Genomic DNA, 22,545 nt, shown 5'->3' with positions numbered 1-22,545 from the left:
TTTCAATGGAGGTTAGCTGATGAGCCATTGGATTGCAGATGGTGGATCAATAGCACCACCTGTGGGCCGTGAGGAGAACTGTTTCTGCTGGGTTGTAGAACTCTCGTTATTCAGACATGTCTGCTGGTCATACCAGTGTGATTCTTTAACTCGCTCAGATTAACACTTTAGATTCAGAAGGGTCAAATGTCATTTGGTCACAGAATCAATTAGGATTTGCAGTGTTTTAAACATCTGTTCAAATTCACCCCCACCCCAAATCCGCCCTATTGATCCAGAAAACACGTACATATGTTGCCACACACACACACACACACACACACACACACACACACACACACACACACACACACACACCAGATCTGGATTACAGACAAAAACATTTGCAATACATTGTCAAAAAATTTCATAGTCTTGTACTTTATTCACAATAAATGTATTTTTTCTTTAAAAAACAAAACAAAAAACAATATACAACAATTTGTGACAAGACAGTTCTGTATACCACTAGAATCAGCCCTCATATAACAAGCAGGCAGAAAGAAACAAAGCGAGACTGTGAGAGAGAGAGAGAGAGAGAGAGAGCGAGAGAGCGAGAGAGAGAGCGAGAGAGAGAGCGAGAGAGAGAGCGAGAGAGAGAGAGAGAGAGAGAGACAGTCAGAGAGCGAGAGAGAGAGAAAGAAAGAGAGAAACAAATAACTCTACAATGTCTAACCCACAGTGGTCTCCAATCCTAGTCCTGGAGGCCTACTTCCCAGCACATACCGTGCTTTCCCTGCTCTCAGCACACCTGGCCTAACTTACTAACAAGTCCTTACTGAGTTAAAACAGGTGTGTCAAACATGTTCTAAGAGGAAACACAGAAATGTAAAGGGCAGTGGGCCTGCAGGACCAGGGTTAGGGACCACTGGCGTAGCGCAAGCACACAATGGTGGAGATGACAAGTTCAATTAAATAATAATAATAATAGAAAAAAAACACAAATTAAACCAGTATAAAAGAAAAAAAGGAGAAAGATCATCAGAAACAGGAGAAGCTGCATTGGTGGAGATTAGGACTCCACACTGTCTCACATGCACAACGCTGGTCTCAGCCATGAGACAAGAACGGGACAAGGCGAGACGACACAGAGATATCAAACTCAGTTCTGCCAGTTCAGAGCTGTCGTTCTCCATAGCATAAATACTGGAGAGTGTTTCCCTGGTCCTGAAGAGAACCCCGGAGTCAAGGGGAGGGGAGGGAAGGGGAAAAAAAAAGAAAGAAAAAAAAAAAAAAGTGGAGGACAGCGGGGGGGCACCCTTGTGCATTGCCACTCCTCCAGTCTGTCCATTTAGACCATTCACATCGGTGTCCTTTGCAGATTTGTCAAGAGTCTCTTTCTCCAATACTGCAGTAGATTCACCCTTGCTCATCAGCATGTGCACCCGGCACTTCCGGAATGGAGGCAGGAGAGTAAAACGTCTTTTGACAGAGTGTTTTGTGTGTACATAAGTTGTGGTTAGTGAAGAATTTGAGATTAAGGTTCTTCCTAATGTTACATTCTAAGAGATTCTGAGCAATACTGTGGCAATAGATACTGTTTCAAGCTTATAGACTTCATTCTGAGTGTGAATATAGAATTAATGCAATACTATTGAGCAAAACTGTGCTACTTTTGTGTGTGTGTGTGTGTGTGTGTGTGTGTGTGTGTGTGTGTGTGTATGAGAGAGAGAGCGACCGAGACTGCTTCTATTTTGGCTCAGAGTGTCGGTGTGTGCTGTGTGTATGTGCATGTTTTGAGGCAAAACTTGGAGTATTACTGGAGAAGATTTGCATCAGATTGGAGAGATGGAAAGAGGAGGTGCTTCCCTGGACATCTTTCTGTGACACACACAGCCAATCAGCTCTCAGCTTTCCCAGGACACACTGGCACACATAAGAGGCACCTGGAAGACAGAAGAGATAGGAGTTAAAACTGCTGGTGTGGGTGTTGCTTATCTAGAAATGCAGGGGTAGGGGTGTGTATGTGCATCTACCAGGCCAGACACGCTAGCTACTGCACCGCCTAAATTTGGAATAACATCTACGACTTCACTCATTCTTTGTTATTTGAACAAGACGTTTGCAGATATAGTTATGAACAGGCTTAAGGTGACGGGGTGCATAAAGCCATATTGGGTAATTTCTAGTGTAAGTTTAGGATTAAAGATATTTAGTTACACCAATATTTGGCCAACGTTATGGCACTTGCACGCTTAACGATACAAATACGTGTGTTTACATGCGAGTGCCCAAGTTAGACACTACCTGCTATCTGGAAATATATGTGTAGGTACGAGAGGGCGATCGTCCCTCCGGCTGCCCATTAGCTGAGACATTCAGGAAGTCCCATATAAGGATGGTGTCGTCATGGGAACTGCTGATGATCTGGAACTCATCAAACTGTAGACGGAACACACGCCCAGAATGCTCCTGCAAGAAGTAACCATAACAACACACACTTAACACACACAGAAAGAAACACGCACACTTCTCCATTGGAAGAACACTGAGAGTTCACAAATACCTACACTAGGTACAAGATGAATGAACTTAACTACTTAAAATTCTGACTGGAACACTCCGGCTTATTCAACCAAACAAGTACTTCCATCTGCCATTAGACAACTTATTCAGCTGGTGCCAGAGACATGACACAAGCACACACACACACACACACACACACACACACACACACACACACACACACACACACACACACACACACAAGCACACACAAGCACACACAAGCACACACACACACAAGCACACACACACACTCTCACCACTAGTGTGCGCAGGCAGAGTGTGCTGGCAGGAGCCCGAGGGTCCAAAGCAGCCTGCAGGTCCCAAACTTTAATCTTCCTGGAGAGAGAATGAGAGAAAACGAAGATGTAAGACACACTGAGGAGCAGGGTGGGTATGTATATATGTAAGGGTATGTAGGCCAGTTTGAGATCTGCATGTAATTAGCGCAACTTTGTCTAGTAAAAACTTCAGGATTATGAATAATAATACTAATATTAATATATTGACTGGGTGTGCATTCCGACAGGTCCATGTCGTTACTAGATTTTAAATTTCACCCCTCCAACACAACTTGCATTTCAATCGCCCAATGTTGGAGAGATTTCAAACTGCAACACAGTAAATTTTAACATTCAAATTTGTATGCATATAGAAAATCTTGAGATTTTACATGAGACGCAAATTTACTGTAGCATTTGACTGATGTTGTAGGGAAACCTTACCAATACTACATGGTTCTTTAATTTTTTATTTTACTGTTTTTATTAAACATAAGAAAACATATATACACATGCACCAGTTTAACACATTAAACCCTGTAGCCCACATTTCTTCATTACGGTCCTAATTAACGTCAGTTTCATAGGGCCTAAACTAGACCCAGTCTTCACAAGAAACTATTTCCAAAATAAAAAGTTTCTGCATAAAGATTATTAACTGAAAAATAAAAACATTAAGTATCACACTCGACAGTTTGTAAATAACACCTACTTTACATACACTAGGTAGTTATATACATATGTGTGAGATACATGTATGTGCCCATGTCCCTTTAAAAACTAGTGTGTGTGTGTGTGTGTGTGTGTGTGTGTGTGTGTGTGTGTGTGTGTGTGTGGTGTTGGAAGGAAGATGAACAACAGTTTCAAAACTCTTGACAGGATTAGGCATAAGCCATTACACAGAGCATGATTCTAACAACCTTCTCCTTTAAAGTGTGGCACACTCTGTCAGATACTTCGCTCTACTGAACAGCAGTATGTCAGCACTACAAGTTCTGGGTGTGTATAGTGTGTGTCTCGGGTTACCCATCGTATGCTCCACTGACGATCCTTTTGTTGTCAAAACGAATGCAGCGAACAAGCTCCTCATGGCCCTCCAAGACACGCAGACACGCACCACACTCAATATCCCACAACCTACACAACACAGAAACAAACACACACACACAGAAGTGTTAAAACATACTCTACATTACTAGTACAGTGTTTCTACATATGACACCATTTCTATTCCTAATGTATTGCATATACAGGCAGAAGAATCACTATGAAATGTGCTCACATGCACGCACCGTATTGTGTTGTCCGAGGAGCCGCTGACCACCAGACGGTCTCTGTACTGGAGGCAGGCGATACCTCGCTTGTGACCATTTAATGTCCGCACAAACTCACATGTACTGGTGCTCCAAACCTAAACACACACATAGACAAGCCATTAGAACAGCAAAAATGTCAATTTCTTGCCCAAACATGGGTAGCAAAGCATAACAGCTCAGTTATCTTGAACTAAATCCAAATATGAAACCTATCAAAACATATTTCAAATATGAGACCAGATCCTCACAATAACACACCACAATAACAAACATCATACAGCTGAAACAAACATTTACAACAGACCATAAACCAATGTAGCCATAGTCCTTGCCCTTGCGGTCATATCTGGCCTGGTCTGCAATAAATACTCAATGATAAAATAATGCAGTTTGAGTTTTACTTCAAAATGCTGTTTATCAGCACTGTCAGACAAAAATTTGGATCTCCATTTTTCAATTTGTGACAACATTTGAATCTGGCAGCTACATAGTGTTAAAATTTCATGGAATAAAATGTTTTTATACCGACTTCCACTAAATGTCAGAAAGGTAACTGTAAAGCTTCCATTTTGGAGATTTTAGAGAAGGCTTTGCCTTACAGCAAAGACATGCTAGAAGCAATTTATAAAGAATAACATCTGACGTATAATGTACACCTTATTAAACATTTCTCTTACTTAAATGAATGTGGTATATCATAATATTTAGTTGATCTGCCTTGCATGTGAAAAGCCCACTCCAAACAACGCAGTCAAGTCTGTCTGACCACCCCTTATACTTTTCCACACTATTATGTTACAGGCTTACTAGATAGAGTTTACAGAAAGTTCATTGTGCTCATTTATTAAAAAATCTAAATGTAAAACATATGTATACAAGTGTGCACACCTATGACACCCAAAAGTGAGCTGAGGTGCATTTTGTTTTCACTCAAACTGCAAAACAAAAAAATGTTGTTTCAACAACTTAACTGGAGTCCACCTGTGGTAAATTCAATTGACTGGGCATGATCGGGGATTGCAAACACCTGCCTATATTAGATCCCACAGTTGACCATGCAGGTCAGAGCAAACTTCAAGCCAGGGGGTTAAAGGAATTATCTGCAGACCTCAGAAACATGATTGTGTCAAGGCATAGCTTTAGAGAAGGGTATAGAAACAGCCACAGCTTTACAGGTCCTAAAAGGTATAGTAGCCACCATCATTCGTAAATGGAAGAAGTTTGGAACCACCAAGAATCCACCTAGACCTGACCGCCCGACCAAACTGAGCAACCAGAGGTGATGGATCTTGACCAGGGTGGTAATTAGGAACCCGAAGGTCTTGTTCTTGTGGAGATGGAAGTACGTTTTAGAAGATCAACCATCCAGGCAGCACTCCACAAATCACGCCTTTAAAGTGTCCAGAGGGAAGCCACTCCTTAGTAAAAGGCACGACAGCCTGCTTGGAGTTTGCCAAAAGGCACCTAAAGGACCCTCAAACTATTACAAATCAGATTCTTCTGCCTGGCGAAACCACAATTGAACTTTTTGGCTTCAATGCCAAGTGTCTGGACACCATTCTTAACCTAATGCTATTCTTACAGTCAAGCATGGCGGTGGCAGCATCAAGTTTTTCAGCAGCAGGACCGGAGCAACTAGTCCTGCTAGAGGAAAGGATGAAAACAGCCAAGAGCCCAGAGATCCTTGAAGAAAACCTGCTCCAGAGCACTCTGGACCTCAGACTGGGGCAAATGTGTACCTTCCAACATGACAATGACATATGTGCCAAGCTTGTGAAATTGTGCATTTTCTTAAAAATAAATAAATAAATAAATAAATAAATAAATAAGCGTTTTTGGGGCAAAAAGAACTGAATCTATTGTAAAATAAGTCTGTAATGTAATAACATTATTAATTTAAAAAGTTAGATTATGCTGTACTGCTAAAATTCATAACTTGGAATAGACTGACGAACTACAATTACAAAACATTTAGGCTCCTTACTTTTATAGTCCTGTCTCCTGATGCTGAGACGATATATTTGTCATCAAAGTCAACAACATTCACAGCGGCCCGGTGTCCGACGAGTACGCGGCGAAGGCTGATATCAGTGGCAGATGCCATGTCCCACACAGCAATAGAACGGTCCTTAGAACACGTCACCATCAGTCCATTACAGAAACGCAGGTGCAGAACTGCCTCGTTATGGTGGATCAGAGTATTCAAAACCTCACCAGAATTCGCATCCCACACCCTGAGAGAGGAGAGGAAGAAAGTCTTGAATTTGCTAAATAAAAATAAATGCATAAAAATGATATAAAATTATAATTATACACAAACAGCATTTACCGTCTTAATGAATGTTGATGCATAACAACAATGATGTTTAATTAGCAAGCATTAAACAGGTTTTGTTAATAACGTTCCTGACTGATATTAACCATCAAAGATCCTGCTGTTTCCCTTAGCTTTTCACAGTCTCATCTGGCATGGCTACAGCCAAGAATCTGCTTCCCAACTCCTCAAAGATGATTACATAATTATATATAATGTTTAACATGAGCTACAACAGTCACCCCTTGTCCCATTTCATTTATATGAGATGAGGTTTCTGCATGGGCACTCAAGCACTCAAGAGTTTGCGCTGCTTCTTATGCACATTAAGGGCAAGATAAACATGAACACAGCAGATTCTCTATGCGCAAATTGTCTTTACACAGTATTACATTACACAGCTGTTCATAATTCAGGCAGTGAAAAAATATTGGGGTTTCACTTTAAGCCAATGAAGCAAATTTGCTTTAAACTACTTCAAAATGTGGTTTAAAAAAACACTCCTGTACTAAAATACTGATCAGTGCTTAAAGCTGTATAATTGCAACAATGGAATGGTGACAGACAGAACTGCGAGAGAAGTGAAGTAATTCCGAGATTCCGAGTAAAATAGACAGTTTGTGTATCTGGGATCTGGAGAGTGAAAATGGGCTGACCAACTCCAGCCCAGGAATGTTATAAACCAGCACAGCGTGGTAATTAGCTGAGGAGTTCAATTCTGTGTTACAGCAAATTGATTATATCTGTGTGTTTTATCGATTCACATGGATCTACGCAGGTCGCACATAATGGTCACTATATAATCTTCTGTCTCTGTTCATACCTGACGGTGGAGTCCGAGGAGCCGGTCACGATAACTCTGTCATCATACTGCAGACACAGCACTGAACCAGTATGACCGGTCAGAATCTTCAAACATTCTAGAGTTTGCTTATCCCATATCTGTGTGTGGGATAGGGAAGAGGGGAGGGAGAAGGAGAGGAGGAGGAGAAGAAGAGTTTTAATTAAATGAAATTCAAAATAAACATGCATTGTTACTGCATGTTTACTTCAATATGTGTGTGTCCACTCCTATCAGTCAAGTAACTAACTTGGTGATTAGCATGCTGGCTAAACAGTAAAATAGGGTTATTCAGTCTCCTGATTGACTCCTGACACAGACTCCTGATGTGGAGCTTGTGGGGAAGAAATGGCCATGCTTTGACATGGATAACATGAGTGTCTCCTATATTTTGGGTTTTCAGAGCTGGGTCACTTCAGGTCAGTGCAACCAGAGCAGGCCCTATATTGGTAATGGATTTGAATTTGGCTGTTCAAGCTGACCAAACCTGCAAAGTCAGCAATGCAAATTACTTAGATACTTGACTGAGAGGAACTGACACACACACACACACATCAGCAACTTATATTCAGTGTCATGTTTTTTCCCCCCACTGTTTACCTGCTAATTGCTAAGTTAGCAAAATCACCCCAGGACTGTCATCCATGACAGTTCTACGTTTAGTTTTTGCTGTGACAGGATGTGCAGCACTGTGCTTTCACCAGTATGAAATTGTTGGATATAATAATGTGCTTTGTATTTGTAGTGTAAGTGCACTATAATGGAGGACCTTTTGGTGGCTAGCCTTCCCGTAGTCCCGCACATTTCATGAGGTGATGCAAACTGTAGGCCCAAACGCCTGTGACCATGGCTTCATACACTGACAGTTATTTAAAAGCCCTGAATATAAATATTTTACAAAGCACTGAAAAGGATTTGGTGATGAAGTTTCTGACTGAAGTTTCTTCATGGGTGCACACACAGTCAGAGGTTGCAGAGTTATTTTTTGAAGCACATCGAGGACAAGACTAATAAAACAGATTCTCAATGCTGGTTTGGCGATTGATTGATATTTTCATCATGACAGATAGAGAGACCGAGCAATACTGTTTTAGCACTGATAACTTGTCATTAAGTCACATTAGGCATTTTAAATGTCCACAGTAGCGCAGTAACAGACACACAGACCTTGATGGAGTTGTCTCGGAGACCACTGATTATCTTGTCGTCATCGTACTGTAGGCAGTAGACCCCCTTGCTGTTCTCTGATCTGCACTGGATTCTTTGCAAGTTGTGTCTGCCACAGCGCCAGTTTGCCTCAATTGTCTACACAGACAAGCGAGAACACAAGACAGAGGGAAGGATGTGGTTATAATTACTGAGCTGTGTGTAAATGATTATTACAACAGAAATCACCCTAAATGACAGCCTACATGACCCACAATCAGAGGTAAAAGCCAAGGTGGAAAAAGAGTGAATGCTCACCTCAATGTCTTGTATAATTTTGGGGTAGAGGGAGTGATAATATGAGTTGGGTGGGACTTCGTTTGTGCGGTTCTTGAATAAGTACTTCTCCCTGGACATGATCAGGAAACAAAGACAGGTATTTGCACTGTTAATATCCATTCAGATTAAACTGTTTTTTTACACTGACACTGTTTGTAAAGAAATTTCTTGGACTGTCAATCTGAATTATTACAATTAATGTGGGCTTCAGCCAAGGTGTCTTTGAGCAACGCTCTGTAAAGACATTTTGAGCATAATGACTCCATCGTTACCTCTAAGACATTCCTGAAACCCCATTTTCTTTCACATAAATAAAAGGATAAATAAGGTAAAATTAGTCTCATCTGAGTGACTACAGCAAAAGGTCACAATTACTTTTTGGTCTATTGCTCATGCTTTCAAATCTCATGAGACCACCCGTATGCCAAGCTAGCCAATCAAAAGTTAACTCAGTAAGTTAATATGAATGTGTTTGGAGCACAAGGACTAAATCAAACAACCATTATGACCTTTCCTACCTAATTTCAGCAACCAACAAGATCACTTTATTTTCATTCTTCAAGCATGAACTTCTCATGGAAGATTAGCTGCCGGCAAGGAGAAGCTCTCAGGTCTTGATTAAATATTTCATGATTAATTAATGACAGTAGATTATGTGCACACACAAAGAAGAGAGAATAAATCAATATGTTTCTCACGTCTTCTCACAGAGCCAAGGTAAAAGAGCTTAAGAAAATAAGACCGCTATTTGCTGTGGCCTTAAACCCTTTGAAAGGGAAAAAATAACCTTTTTTTTAATAATCAGTCCAAGTTCTTACTGCCCTCTGCTGGAAACAGTAGGGTATGCACTAGGATGTCCCTACATTAATTTAACACACAAGTGTTTATCCTGCTTTTGTCTTTTGTCCAGGGAAGGCATTCTACTAGATTTTGAAGCATTGCTGGAAGGATGTGATCACATTCAGCAAATGGTTAAGGTTAGGATGTTGGATAATCACCACCCCACCTCATCCCCAACTTCCCAGATCAACCTAAAGGTATTGGATGGAGCTCCATCATTCCAGAGAACACAGTTCCACTGCTCCACAGCTCAATCCTGGGGGGTTTTATACCCCTCTATCCCACAAAAGGCATTAGGCATGGTGCCAATAGGTTCATGTTTATCTGCCAGAAAGTCCCATTCTATAGCTATATATTCTCCAGTTCTACAGAGATTTGTGTTCCCTCTTCTAAAATTTTCAATTCAACTTAAAAAGGCCTTTCAGATTACCAGAGGTAGACAACTAGTCACCAACTCTTCTCCTGGTGTCTCATCTGGCCAACTCATCTGGCAGGTGTCGCCTCCAACCTAAACCAAACACATCTTCAGACTTCTGAAGATCATAACTAGGTGTGGTGGGTTAGAGTAAGAGCTGAATTGTGCAGTGTTGAAGATCTCAATGAGAAAGGTTGGTGACCACTCACTAACCTTTCCCTTAATGAATCCTCTGCAAGTGTGCGTTTGTGCTCACCACTGATGTCTCTCAGACAGTCCTTTCCACAGTGGATCAGTGCGCACCATCCTCTCTATGAGTTTCTTCCAGAGCATTCCCTCAGAGATCACCCTCTGCCACTCCCGACAGACCAGCTCTGCCGAGCACAGAGAGCGTGCGTCCAGGAACGACAGAATGTTCTCCGCTATGTGGTCCAGGCCCTGGGCTAGAAAGCAACACAGTCAAAAAACACACGGCAAAGTTATAGTGCACACTTTGATATAACATGAATGCATTTTAGTTAAACAAGCGGCAATTTCAGCACAGATCTTTTTAAGATACGCAGAGCAGCCTTGGCATTTCATGGGCTATCACTTTGCTGTCACATTCTGTGCCGAATAAGAAGTGCAACAATCACAGAGAGTGTAGCTACAGCATGGCAGAACTTGGACCAGAGAATCATCTCCAAAGAGGTGAAAAATCCCATCCTATTCGTCTTGGCAGCAGCAAAATAAAGAATATCAGCAGGATATCATGAATAAATGCATGTTTTCAATCTCAAGAAAGAGAAGTAAGATACATTTAAAAAATTACCAAAGGTATATTAAAGTCGTTTCTACACTAGCCCCCCCCCCCCCCCCCCCTAATAAAATACCATGGCCTCAGAAAGTGCTGTTCTTCAGTGCTGTTTATATTTCCATATATTCCATTTAGCAAAAAACTGCTCCAAAATATTATGTTCGAAATATTCACAATCAATCCACGGTTCTTCTTTGTTAGGGCAAGCCAGTGATAATGAGCCCTTTCTCCAAACAAGGAGGATGTGAACGCAGACCTCTATTCGGGACAAGTGTGAAAATTCCCTAAATACCTAACCCTACAACCTAAGAACCTGGATTTATTTAACAACTAGCTCAGCAGACAGCTAACAGGCTCATGCTGTACCATTCAGAGTCTGGCTTACAGATTACATGTTTCACTGAATTCAATGGAAAGATACAACACACAAGAAACATCTCCAAAATGGCAACTTTACATGAGAAGGAAAACACTGTTTAACTTTTAATGGAAGTCAATGTTACAAAAAAAATGTATTCCAAGTCCATCCATCATGAGAACAAATTATGTCAAACTATACAAATGAAGATACAAGGTTTTCGCGTAATAGCGACAATATGTTACTAGTTTGTTACAAGCTTCAAATGTCTGTGTGTAGGCTAGAGCTGTGCAGTAATAAACACTGTGTAGGAAGTTGAATTTACACCACTGTTAGCTTGGTGTTAACAAATGAAAAAAAAATAGGGCAATACTATATTTACATACACGTAGACTACTAATAATGATTCTTGATTTCATGATTTTAAAACAATCCAACAGTGTAAAAACAATCACTGGAATATTTTATGTTTTATTTCCTTGCCATGCAAAACTGCAAAACTACTTGCAGGTTAAAGAAAGTTCAGGTCCAGAAAGTAAAACAAAAAATCAGACTGAATTTTTACTCAGGATTTTTCCCACTCTAGTTGAGTCCTAACTGCAAATAGTCCTAGATGATTATTCTACCTACATTAAGCATCATTAAATGTTATTCTACATATTTAGCCACCAATTCAGTACTACTTGCCAAGTTCTGGACAATGCAGCATTCTAAATAGAGATTTTTTCAGTTGAAAGGAAATTTTAGTTTAACTAAGCTTATTCCAGATCAGGGAAAGCGACCCAACAGAAAATATTTATGTGGACACATACCTAGCATTGTGGTTATGAAGTGTGAAAAAAAGAAGTGTGTGTGTATGCATGTATGAATATACCTAGCAGTGCTGTCTTGTCTCTGTAGAATGGTTTTGAGGTAAGAAGTAGGAGTGTGTGTAAGAACGTACCTGGTAGTGCAGTTATGAAGTCTCTCTGTAGCATGGGTTTGAGGTAAGAGTTGATGTGGCCATGTTGGTAGTGGCACATGCGTGAAATTAGATGCTCCACAAATTCCACCTGGTCAGCTTCTGACCACTGTTCAAACATCTGGATACACATCTCCTTTTCCTTCTCAAAGCTCACCCGTGATGGACGTTTCCTCGACAGAGAACCATTACCAAGCTGAAGAGAAGAGAGCACATTTGAGTCAACAAGATGGCAGTCTTACTGATGCCCTACAGGCTTAAATATGAAAGTGCTTCAAAAGGTTCTTTGAGCAATGCCATTAAAGAACCACTTTTGGTTCCAATAAAAATCATGTTTTTAATAGAGATTGATGAGTGTTAAGTGCCTTCAAATTGGTAAAGAACCTTTACATCATTCTTCACACTTTTCACATCATCTCTTTTACAAATATGGTTCTTTATGGAACCAAAAGTGGCTATTCTGTGGAATTGCTCAAATGCAATTTTCACAGTAAAATTACTACTTTAGAAAATACCACAGTGCCACAGTGCTCAACACAATTACCAAAGTAGTTGCCAATTGATGAGAGGAGTTGAAATGTTCCATTGGGTTGCTCTCAATACTGGTATTAAGTAAACATACTCTGAAGTAGGTACACCACTGCAACTCTAGTTGAGAACGTGGCCAGTCATCAAAAAAAGTCTTGTTGGAAGTCATCCCTGTCTAGATTCTGACCACTGATAGCTGGGCTAGATGCTGGTTACCCTTTGGTCAATACACAACTTGTGCAAAAAAACAGACAGACTTTGTGAAAAAAGAGAAGTGTTACTGGTTTTAGAGACACTCACACACACCTTAAACACTGTAGTCTTCTTTGGCGAGAGGTCGTCAGTCAGATTCTGGGACTCCATAACGGTCAGGTTCTACAGAAAGAGAGTCAAGAAATCATATTAAAAACCATGTGGATGCGTCTGTGTGTGTGTATGCATTGTCTTGTGTAAACCAGAAGATCAAAGGGTTCAGCCTCAAGGGGAGTATGCAGAGTGTGGGAGAGGGTGAGGGAAGGGGGGGTGGTAAATATGAACATATAAAGCCCATAAAGAACAAATATAAACATAAAAAGCATGTCTGCATGGAGATAATTCTACCCCCCCTCTCCCTCGTATATATTTATATTTATTTATTTATATTTTAAAATTTCACACACACACACACACACACACACACACACACACACACACACACACACACACACACACACACACACACACTGATTTATAAATAACCTACAATGGAACACTTCTATAACTCCAATAACTGACACATGGTCAAGATACACAATACACTAATGCTGATACAGATTTGTTTAAAATGACTGCTTTACAGTGTGTTTAATACCCTATAACCTAGCCTGACTGACTCCCTGATCATTCAGCTCCCAGCTCCTTTAAAAACACTGAAGTCAAATAACTGACCTGGACTGATGTGTTCTTTACTGTCAAATACTGATGTGAAATAACTGTTTTGTAGTGTCATGAATGAACTGCATCTGGTTTCCAATAACCAATATTTCTATTCAGAGAAATCAAGGTATAATAGCCAAACAGACCAGAACATTATTCATTTATAAAAACAAAAAAAGTGCGTCTCCATCTCTCTATGCTGTGTAAATAATGGATAAATAGACCAACATCTCTAATGCTCTACATTACTTAGTTAGGAACATGTTTGCCTTTTCCTGTAAAGTCATCATTTTGGAGATACATGTTTTTTCATTTGACAGCAAGGCTATGCTTTGTGGTTTATAGGCTCTCTACAACTGCTCCAAATCAGTTAAAAATCTTATGATACACATCCCCCAAGCCTACCATAAATACTACAGACACCCATGAAATACTCTGAAAAGCATAACAGTGATGTAATCACTTTATTATGATGGCAATTACAGATTCAGCGATATGGGTCCAACGCTGTTTTTTTTTTTTCAGGTACGTAAATTTAACTGCATATATGATCTACGATCCATCATATACGATGTTATTCCAATATCATTGTGCTTCCCTACTGACGATATCACATTATCCTACTGGCCACTCGTAGATGTACTGTATACTTCTTGAATAATAGAACCTGCACAGGCAGGCAAACACGGGAGACTAGCTGAATTTGAAGAGCTTTCAAGGAGCAGTTAGTGCCTACACACTGAGTGGGTGAATGGTACACCGTGTGCTGTGCTGCTCACTGTTGCTCTGTGTGCAAGATAATTAGAGCTGCCCACTCCAAATGGATGCGCAGTCCAAACTCTTCGTCTAACCGTCAGCTAACAAATACACACTGTGCTCCAACACTTAAAGTGAACACAAAGCTAGCCTATCCTTGTGTACACACACAGACAAACACACACACACGCTTGGAAAGTCAACAGGCACAAGTATAGGCCAGCAGACACACACAGACACATAAAAACGTAGATTATACATATAGGCACAAGCATTCTGCATTAGATCGCTAGGGCTCAACAGCATCCATCCAACATACTAAAGTGTTGGCGATAGTATTTTTTGAACTTTGGTAAAAAAAAAATTTAAATGGTCAATACCAGCATTATACAGCAGGGGGGGGGATTTGAGCTTTGGGTTTCCTAGTGTTTCCTTTTATTACAGGGGTGTACATTTCTGATGGAATGTCAACTCAATTCTGTTTCAACTCTTTAGGAAATGATTCAATCCATCATCTTAAAATATTAAATCTCTTATACACTAATAATCTAATATGTACTACAAAAGAGTTCTTTGTAAAAATAAATGTGTGTGAAGAACCTTTTAGAGGTTTAAGGAAGTGGGTGTGAAGATTGTTCACCAGATTTCTCACGATTCAAATCACAGGTCTCTTTATAGATTTAAAAGTGGTTCTTTTAAGACGGGTGAGAAACCCGAAGGTCAGAGTCTAGCACAGTTTGCCGATTTCCCTGTTCTAATCCATCAACCGAACTTGGCAAATAACAGATGAGCTTAATGAGGTGTGTTTGGCCAGGAAAAGCACAAAACTGTGCAGGAATACGGTCTCCAGGACTAGAGCTCCCCTCGTCTGTTCTATGGAATCGCTGAAAGAACCCTTTATTTTTGATGAGAGTATGATTGGTAGATCATAGGTTTGATTCCCATTCCTCTGTGGCCAGGCCAAGCTATTTAGGACCTTATGTTTGAAAAGACTCCAAACACACTTAATTTATTTATTTATTTATGCATTTGTTTGTTTTTTGTTGAGATTTTGTTTGTTGTTTATTAATAAATAAATACAATTGCATTTGCCATTTCAGCCTGCAACCAAGCACGTTTGAAGGAGATAACTGACTGAGGGTCACCCAGAGAAAGCGATGCCAATCAGCTTCCGCTATACTAAGAGGGCATACTGTACTAAATGCAATTCCACGTGACTATAATTGATTCTCACATTCAACGTAGCTGACTCTACTCACCAAAGCATTTTTACACCCCCAATCACAATAAGTGGAATCTCTGCATACCCAAAGCAGTTGACACAGAAGGAAACAAAAGCCATAAAGGCCATACATTCTGACATGACTTTACACTCTCTAATTTAACTACTCCTAGGCCTGAGGGGGCTGGTGTTGAAGCTCCATCACATCCAGTGACATGCAGTGACCCAAAAACAAACAGGAGGCACACAAGCGTGCTGTTGTTTCTACTGTGCTGAGGGTCATTAAAACCACTGAACAGACAAGGCCAATTCCAATGATCACTTCACCCAAGTGTGTTTATGTCTGTTCTTCATACAGACACATGACAAAAGCAAAAAGAGGGAGGAAGGTAGAAAATAAGACACACACGCACACAGAAAAAGCTTGAGTGAGAACCGGACAACTGAACATACTAACCACTGAATCAGAGACATCACAGAACAGACTGGTGAATATACACTGTGGGCTACTTTCCAGGCCCAGATTAAACCTAAATCTAGACTAAATTAATTACTAATGAATGATTTCAATAAGTTTCGCAGAACTAAGCAAAGCCCATGTGCTGGAAATCAATCCTGTATGTCCATAAGCTTGACTGGTTCTGCAGGGTTTCTTCTAAAATCCAGGGAATTAATAGAGACTGTCTCGTTTGTTGCAGTAACATCCACTCAGCCTCTACTCTTCTGGGAAGGTTTTACACTAGATTGTGGAACATTAGTCTGATGTTGGTTGGTAGATCATAAACATCATACCAATTCATCCTGAAGCTCACTCCAGGAAACGCAGCCCACTGCTGGAGGGATTCGTATTCTTCCAGCGCTCATCACTGGGCATTGTGACCTTAGGCTCAGATTATAAATAATGTGTGTGACACCCAACACTTTTGTCATCAACGTATGCAAATCTACACACCACACACACCTGCATGCTGTGTAGAATTTATGTTGTATAACAACATAATTACTTTCTTGGAGAACATGGAACATGGAACTTGGAGAACATTGGAAACCATGTTACTCTACAGGCATTTAAAAAGCCGGTATATTCTTTAATAATTGTACATTTGTATTATTATATGATGTTTTTAATATAGATTTATTTTTTTCGTACCTGCTAATAAATGTGTGTCTTACTGCCTTGGTAAAGTGTCTGTGTTGGTTGGAGCTTAATCAGCCCTTAAGAACTGCAGCTGATGACGGCAACTGCGACTAATGGTGTGGAATCATAACACATCAGTCTACACTAATACATCAACACTGTCTACATCTATATTTCTATCCTATATTTCCTGTCCAATTCTAACCAAACTTCTGTATGATGGCCATTAGTAACCAATACAACACTCTACTAGTTCATTAAGAAATAAAAGGTACTAAAAGCACTGAACAGTTTGCTAAACTGCTTTATTAGAAAAGTACTGAATTTCTGATACTTTGTGCAGCTCTTACTGGCAGCTCTTACTGGCTTACTGGTGAACATAAACATGGCTAATGTTTACATAATTTACATATGTGATAATGTTTAAATGACAGATTTTCATATTTTAATACTGTAGAGCTATTGAGAACTATTGTGCACTACTACGTGAATTCGTACCAAACCTTTACTGGTTGGTGTTTGCAGTTTCACAGGGAACATGCAGTATGCAGTAAGACTGATTCTACCTTGAAACCTGATATATAGCCATATATAAGAGTCCTGAGAAGCCCTGATAATGTGCCTTATTGGAATATCAACAACACGGCAAAACATTACTGGGCACCCTCCACTTGCTTTTACACTTTCATATGCGCACACACACTGTAGCAGCAGTGAGTCTTAGAGCTGGCTCCGAGTGAACATGCTATTCAGAAACAGGCATGTCTTAGTTGTCATAGTGACGAATTCCTTTGGCAGAACAAATAACTGTGTTGATACATTAAGAGTGTACAAAAGCACCAGCTATCAAGGAAGTACGCGGTGACAACCCAAACTGCGTGGATGTATTACAATGTGAAACACCGCTGGCAGGACGAGTCGCTCTACTGCTTGATGCTGAGCCAGGAGGCAAGATCCAAGACTGTCACTGGAGACTTTGAATTCTCCAGCAATTGTTGTTCTGTTTTTTTGTTTGTTTGTTTGTTTGTTTTGTCAGGTACTCACTCTATCTCTACCCCATCTCCTCTAATGCTGCAACTCTCACAGACAACACGACACAACACAGAGCTCCGGGAGCGTTCGAGCAACTCTGACAATTACACAGATCACAGATCATCACATTCATGCAGAGTTTAGGGGAAATCTCTAAAGAACTTGAATCGGTGCTTGCCGATCTAGGTTACTCGAACAGACCCGGGTCAGGCCTCAAGCGGCCGTCCAAACCAGGCGGAGAGGAGTGGTTTTGGGTTGGCGGGGGGGGGTTGGGTTTGTGAAGTGTGTAGGAGGGGCAGGGGCACGACAGAGACATAAACAAAGGGCAGACGGCAGGAAAACGAGTGGGTAGGAGGAGAAGGAATAGAACCTTGCAGGCCAGACAGGTTGGAGAGTGGTAGCACAGAGAGGAGAAAAGAAAGAGGTGGTGGATGAGAAGAGGGGAAAAATCAAAAGGAGAAGGACTAATAAAGAGGAGAGCAGAACCTGGTTGTGGGCCCGGGAGGTGGGGAGGCTCTGCAGGCACCTGAGAGCACACAGGCTCTCTGCTACCGAGGAACAACCCAGCCAGAGAGAGCGAGGCAAAGAGCACTGTGTGAAAGAGAGAGAAAGAGAGATAGAGAGAAAGAAAGAAAAGGAGTGAGGGAGGAAATGAACCATGAAAGAGGAAGTGTTAGGGGAAAAGCAAAAGGGTAGTTAAAGATCGGAGGGGAAGAACGAGTCATAATGTGGGTGCAATTTATTTAAATGAGAAGATTAAGAAATGTCGAGCAAAAGAACGAGAGAGAGAGAGAGATGGAACGAAGTGAGAAAAGAGGGAAGTGAGAGAGTGAGGGGAGGAGAGTAAGTGGGGAAGTGAAGGAGGGGAAAAAACAGTATTAGAGCAACATACAGTGAGCAAATACAAAACACACATCCCACTCAACTGCAGACAGTGCTGGAAAAACACACACACACACACACACACACACACACACACACACACACACACACACACACACACAACATTAAAGCCCTAGGCCTGTTCATTATGGGTGGGGCGTGGGAGAGGGAGTGGTAAAAACCAAATGGTTGGAACTTGATAAGGACCACCCATTCCTCCTCCAGCATCAAAGAGTGTGAGGAAAAGTTAGTGCTAACATTAACGCAGCGCACACACACACACACACACACACACACACACACACACACACACACACACACACACACCAACCGAGGTCAAAACACACAGACCAACAATTAAGCAAAGTTGCCATCAGGCACAGATGTGTGTGTGTGCGCATGTGCACGCTTTTAAGTGGGTGGATTTGGGCAGGACAGTAGATCTGAAGAAGGGACTTAACACCTACTGTGAGTCTAAGAAGTAAAACAGGTTATCAGGACAGTTTGTTAGCATGCTAGTAATAACAGGAGTCTCCTTGTTGGATTAAACCAAACCCACATGTAACTGAAACTTAAAGAGCAACAGATGCAGGGTTATCCATGGCATCATTTGGTGTGGGGGGTTGGGGAGGTGTTAGGCCATATGTTGAGGTCAGTCTCTGTAGCAGGACTCGGGACACGAACGATGAAACAACAACAATAAAGTGACCCTAATATGTCCCTTCACAATGAACCCACATTAGCCAAACACAGCAGATACAACCAACCAAGATATCCTATGAGATACAGTACTCATCGTGCAATGAAGTTTTAGCTAGTCGAACAACAAGACATTAGTGGCAGAAATCACAAGAAGGATCAGAATTTAATTCACTTATAAGCGGGTAAAACACCCAAAAGGAACACAAAGCCACTGCACCATCACTAGTACTGGGTATGAAGACAATAAAAGACATTAGCAAAGCACATTTTACGACTAGAAGAGGGCAATTAGGCTTACAAGTGGGCAAATAGACCAATGCAACAGCAGTGGCAACTTTAAAATATATATAATTAGGCCTATATCATCGATGTCCAATGAAAATCAGGAATCTCCAAAACAGTGACTTTACAGGTAAAGGCAAAAATGTGCTTAACTTTGACTGAACATTAATATAAAATACGAGATTATTTTGAGTAAGTTAGAGCATTTCTATTGAATCACTTCTATTGAATCCAGTATTATTTACGCTGTGTACAGAGCTGCTACAGGGTTCAGACCACAGAGAAAACTAAACACAGACAAAAATGGAAAGACGTGGTTTTCATTGGACGTATTTTTATTTACGGTTGGTGTGATACATACTTTCCTTTACTAAAAGTACTACGAACAACATTTCATGTTCTGCACTACAATAAAACACTAAACTAAAGTATAAAGCCCCCAAAATATCACATAAGAAAAATTATTTAGAGACTTAAACATTCCCGAGATTTAATAAACCCTTCCCTCAATTTCTCAATTGTTTACATTTCAGACTTTTAGCACGACTTACAAAAGTGCTTCACTGTTTACTCAGAAAAACCCTGAGCTAGTTTGTACATGCTAGGATCCAAAAGACACCCCTACGTTTAGATACTACTGAACACAAAAGTCAGTACGGAGACCAGAAGTTGCACTAAAGCATTTCCTGGCGCTTAGACTGGGGGGCGATTTAGGTCTAGACTGGACATTTCGTGGCCTCTGTACTAATGAGATCATCTTTGACATAAAACGAGGGTTTAGCTTTTTGTCCCAAGTACTGACGATCCTCACCACACGCTCACGAACACGAGCCTATTGTGACGTAATGTATTGATCGCCATAACGACTAAATTTCGTCATAATGCCCACCTCTGTTTACACCGCACACTACACACCTATATTTCATCACCCAGGAGCCTCAGCTGGACTCCGAAAAAAAAAATCTTTAGCCGGATTCACTGGATGTCGCCTTCCTTTACGCAGCAGAGTGAAATCAACCCGAAAGTTTGAAACGACCTAAACATCTACCGTGACGTTAGCTAACGTTTACACACATCTGCCTAAACGTAACCTAACGTCTGTCTAGCCACCTACCAAACCGGCTAAAGAGGTGCATCTGTCGGACACTGCCGAACTCCAGGGGCAAATGGCGCAGCGACGCCGCAATGACTGGACGGTTCCCTCAATATTGACGTTTTGTGAACAACAACGACGACGACGACATCGACGGTGCCGTACGCAGCTCTTCTGCGACACGGCGTGTGTTTACAAACTGCTGTTTACTCCAGCCAGTCCTCCATCGTAACTCGAAAACTCGGTCGTTTAAAGGATTCCTTCAGCGGCAGTTTTACAAACAAAGCTAAACACACCACATCCATGCCAGGCCCCTGAAACCCTCAGCCACAGCTCGCTAGCTAAACATCCAGTGCCCCTAGCCCCCCAATTCGGAGTTTACTGACGAGCCAGGACTGCAGGCTCAATAAGCCGCAGAACTAAAGTCCTATCACCTCCCATATTTAGCTCACAGCAGTGTTTGTGCTGGTGTAGTCGCTGTCAACTCACCATTAACTCCAGCGTCTTGTCCTCCATCTCCGGCTCCATATTGTTGTTCCGTCCGCCTCTCGCTGCGAAAATGGAAACCACTCAAACAGCGAGCAGCAGCGTGAAGGCAGCGACCACGCAGCACTGCTCCAGAACCGCTGTCAAAATAGTACAACATTGTTTTTGTGTTTTATATATATATATATATATATATATATATATATATATATATATATATATATATATATATATACACACACACACACACCTTATGAACAAAATGTAGAGTAATAGCATGGATAATCTAAAAAGGTTAGCACAAACCATTATATATATATATATATAGTTTTATATTTTATTAATATATATGGCTTTTATTTCAGCTCAGTCTATTTAGTTTTTTTCCCTTATTGTCATAATACACCTCTTTCAAATAAATAAAGATTGTGCTTGCAAAATTGTGCTTAAATAAATTAAACAGACAATGGATTTCATGGTGTGTGCTAACTTTTTCAGATGGCTTTATTATCTATACTACTGCTATCAATATTTTCATTAGGTGAGCTTCTGAAAACCCCTGAAGTCTCTCTCAAGTCCTGAGGTTAATGGTCTAAGGCATTGTAGGTATTTGCAAAATCAGTCATCAAATTGGTAAATTGCCTTCTGGATCAATAAATTATCCAATCTATCATCATTAAGAGTGCGGAACCGTCTGTTGAATAATATATATCTGTGTAATATCTATGTAGTCTACAACCAGGACACTGGCCTAAAACAAGCCAAATATTAATCTTACCTGTCTAAGATCAGTAATAAGGTTTGGCTTTTCAATGGTTCAGGACAGATTTTTAGAATAGGGAATTGTGCCAGTCATTGATAGCTGTAAATAATTTTGATTTATTTCTGTCTGCTTTCCAACTTGCCAGTCAAAGTGACTTGACAGTTGACTCTAAACATCTCCAGATTTAGCCGACATAAATTACTATATCTTGCCAGTCACAGCGGAAACTGGCTGGTTTGTTGTACTGCTTTGCCGTGGGGGACTTTTATACTGAAAACCGTGGGCGTTAAAATTCAATTTCCTGTGTTTACAGTTCACCGTATAAGAACCTGGGCTGGGCGTGGCTAACGATGGCTCGTTGTAATGCAGCGATTCTGATTGGTCAGGCGGATGGAGGGGGTGGTTTGGAGAAAGCATGTTTCTTACTGATTGGCTTGCTGTGTTGTTGGGGCTTTTACTGGCGACGAAGGGAGAAAGGACATAAAAAATGAAATAAATAAAAATCACACACAGGGGAAGGCCAGTAGAGCACAACGACGACAGTCTAGCGCAAAGTATCTTAAACCCACTCTGTTGACAGCAGAAAAAGGAGGCA

The 22,545-nt window shown here is 40.8% G+C and overlaps 1 protein-coding gene across 3 annotated transcripts; it reads right to left on the bottom strand.

Moving 5' to 3' along the window:
• Window positions 1-393: 393 nt before the first annotated feature.
• Window positions 394-21,288, bottom strand: fbxw11a (F-box and WD repeat domain containing 11a). Of its 3 annotated transcripts, XM_072668289.1 has the most exons (14): window positions 21,191-21,288; window positions 18,229-18,333; window positions 12,986-13,054; window positions 12,134-12,347; window positions 10,293-10,479; window positions 8,761-8,851; window positions 8,464-8,601; window positions 7,279-7,397; window positions 6,126-6,375; window positions 4,118-4,236; window positions 3,852-3,962; window positions 2,805-2,883; window positions 2,287-2,451; window positions 394-1,925 (listed from the first exon to the last, which is right to left on the bottom strand). In XM_072668289.1, exons 1-13 carry the CDS (start codon window positions 21,227-21,229, stop codon window positions 2,290-2,292), a joined length of 1,683 nt encoding a protein of 560 aa, XP_072524390.1. In that variant the 5' UTR covers window positions 21,230-21,288; the 3' UTR covers window positions 394-1,925; window positions 2,287-2,289. The 3 variants fall into 3 exon arrangements, with proteins under 3 accessions (XP_072524390.1, XP_072524391.1, XP_072524392.1); XM_072668290.1 differs by lacking the exon at window positions 18,229-18,333; XM_072668291.1 differs by lacking the exons at window positions 18,229-18,333; window positions 21,191-21,288 and adding an exon at window positions 18,113-18,216.
• Between the last annotated feature and the right edge of the window lie 1,257 nt (window positions 21,289-22,545).

Source organism: Salminus brasiliensis, chromosome 2 (assembly GCF_030463535.1).
Source record: "Salminus brasiliensis chromosome 2, fSalBra1.hap2, whole genome shotgun sequence".
Classification (NCBI taxonomy): domain Eukaryota; kingdom Metazoa; phylum Chordata; class Actinopteri; order Characiformes; family Bryconidae; genus Salminus; species Salminus brasiliensis.
This window is presented reverse-complemented; position numbering and strand designations above follow the sequence as displayed.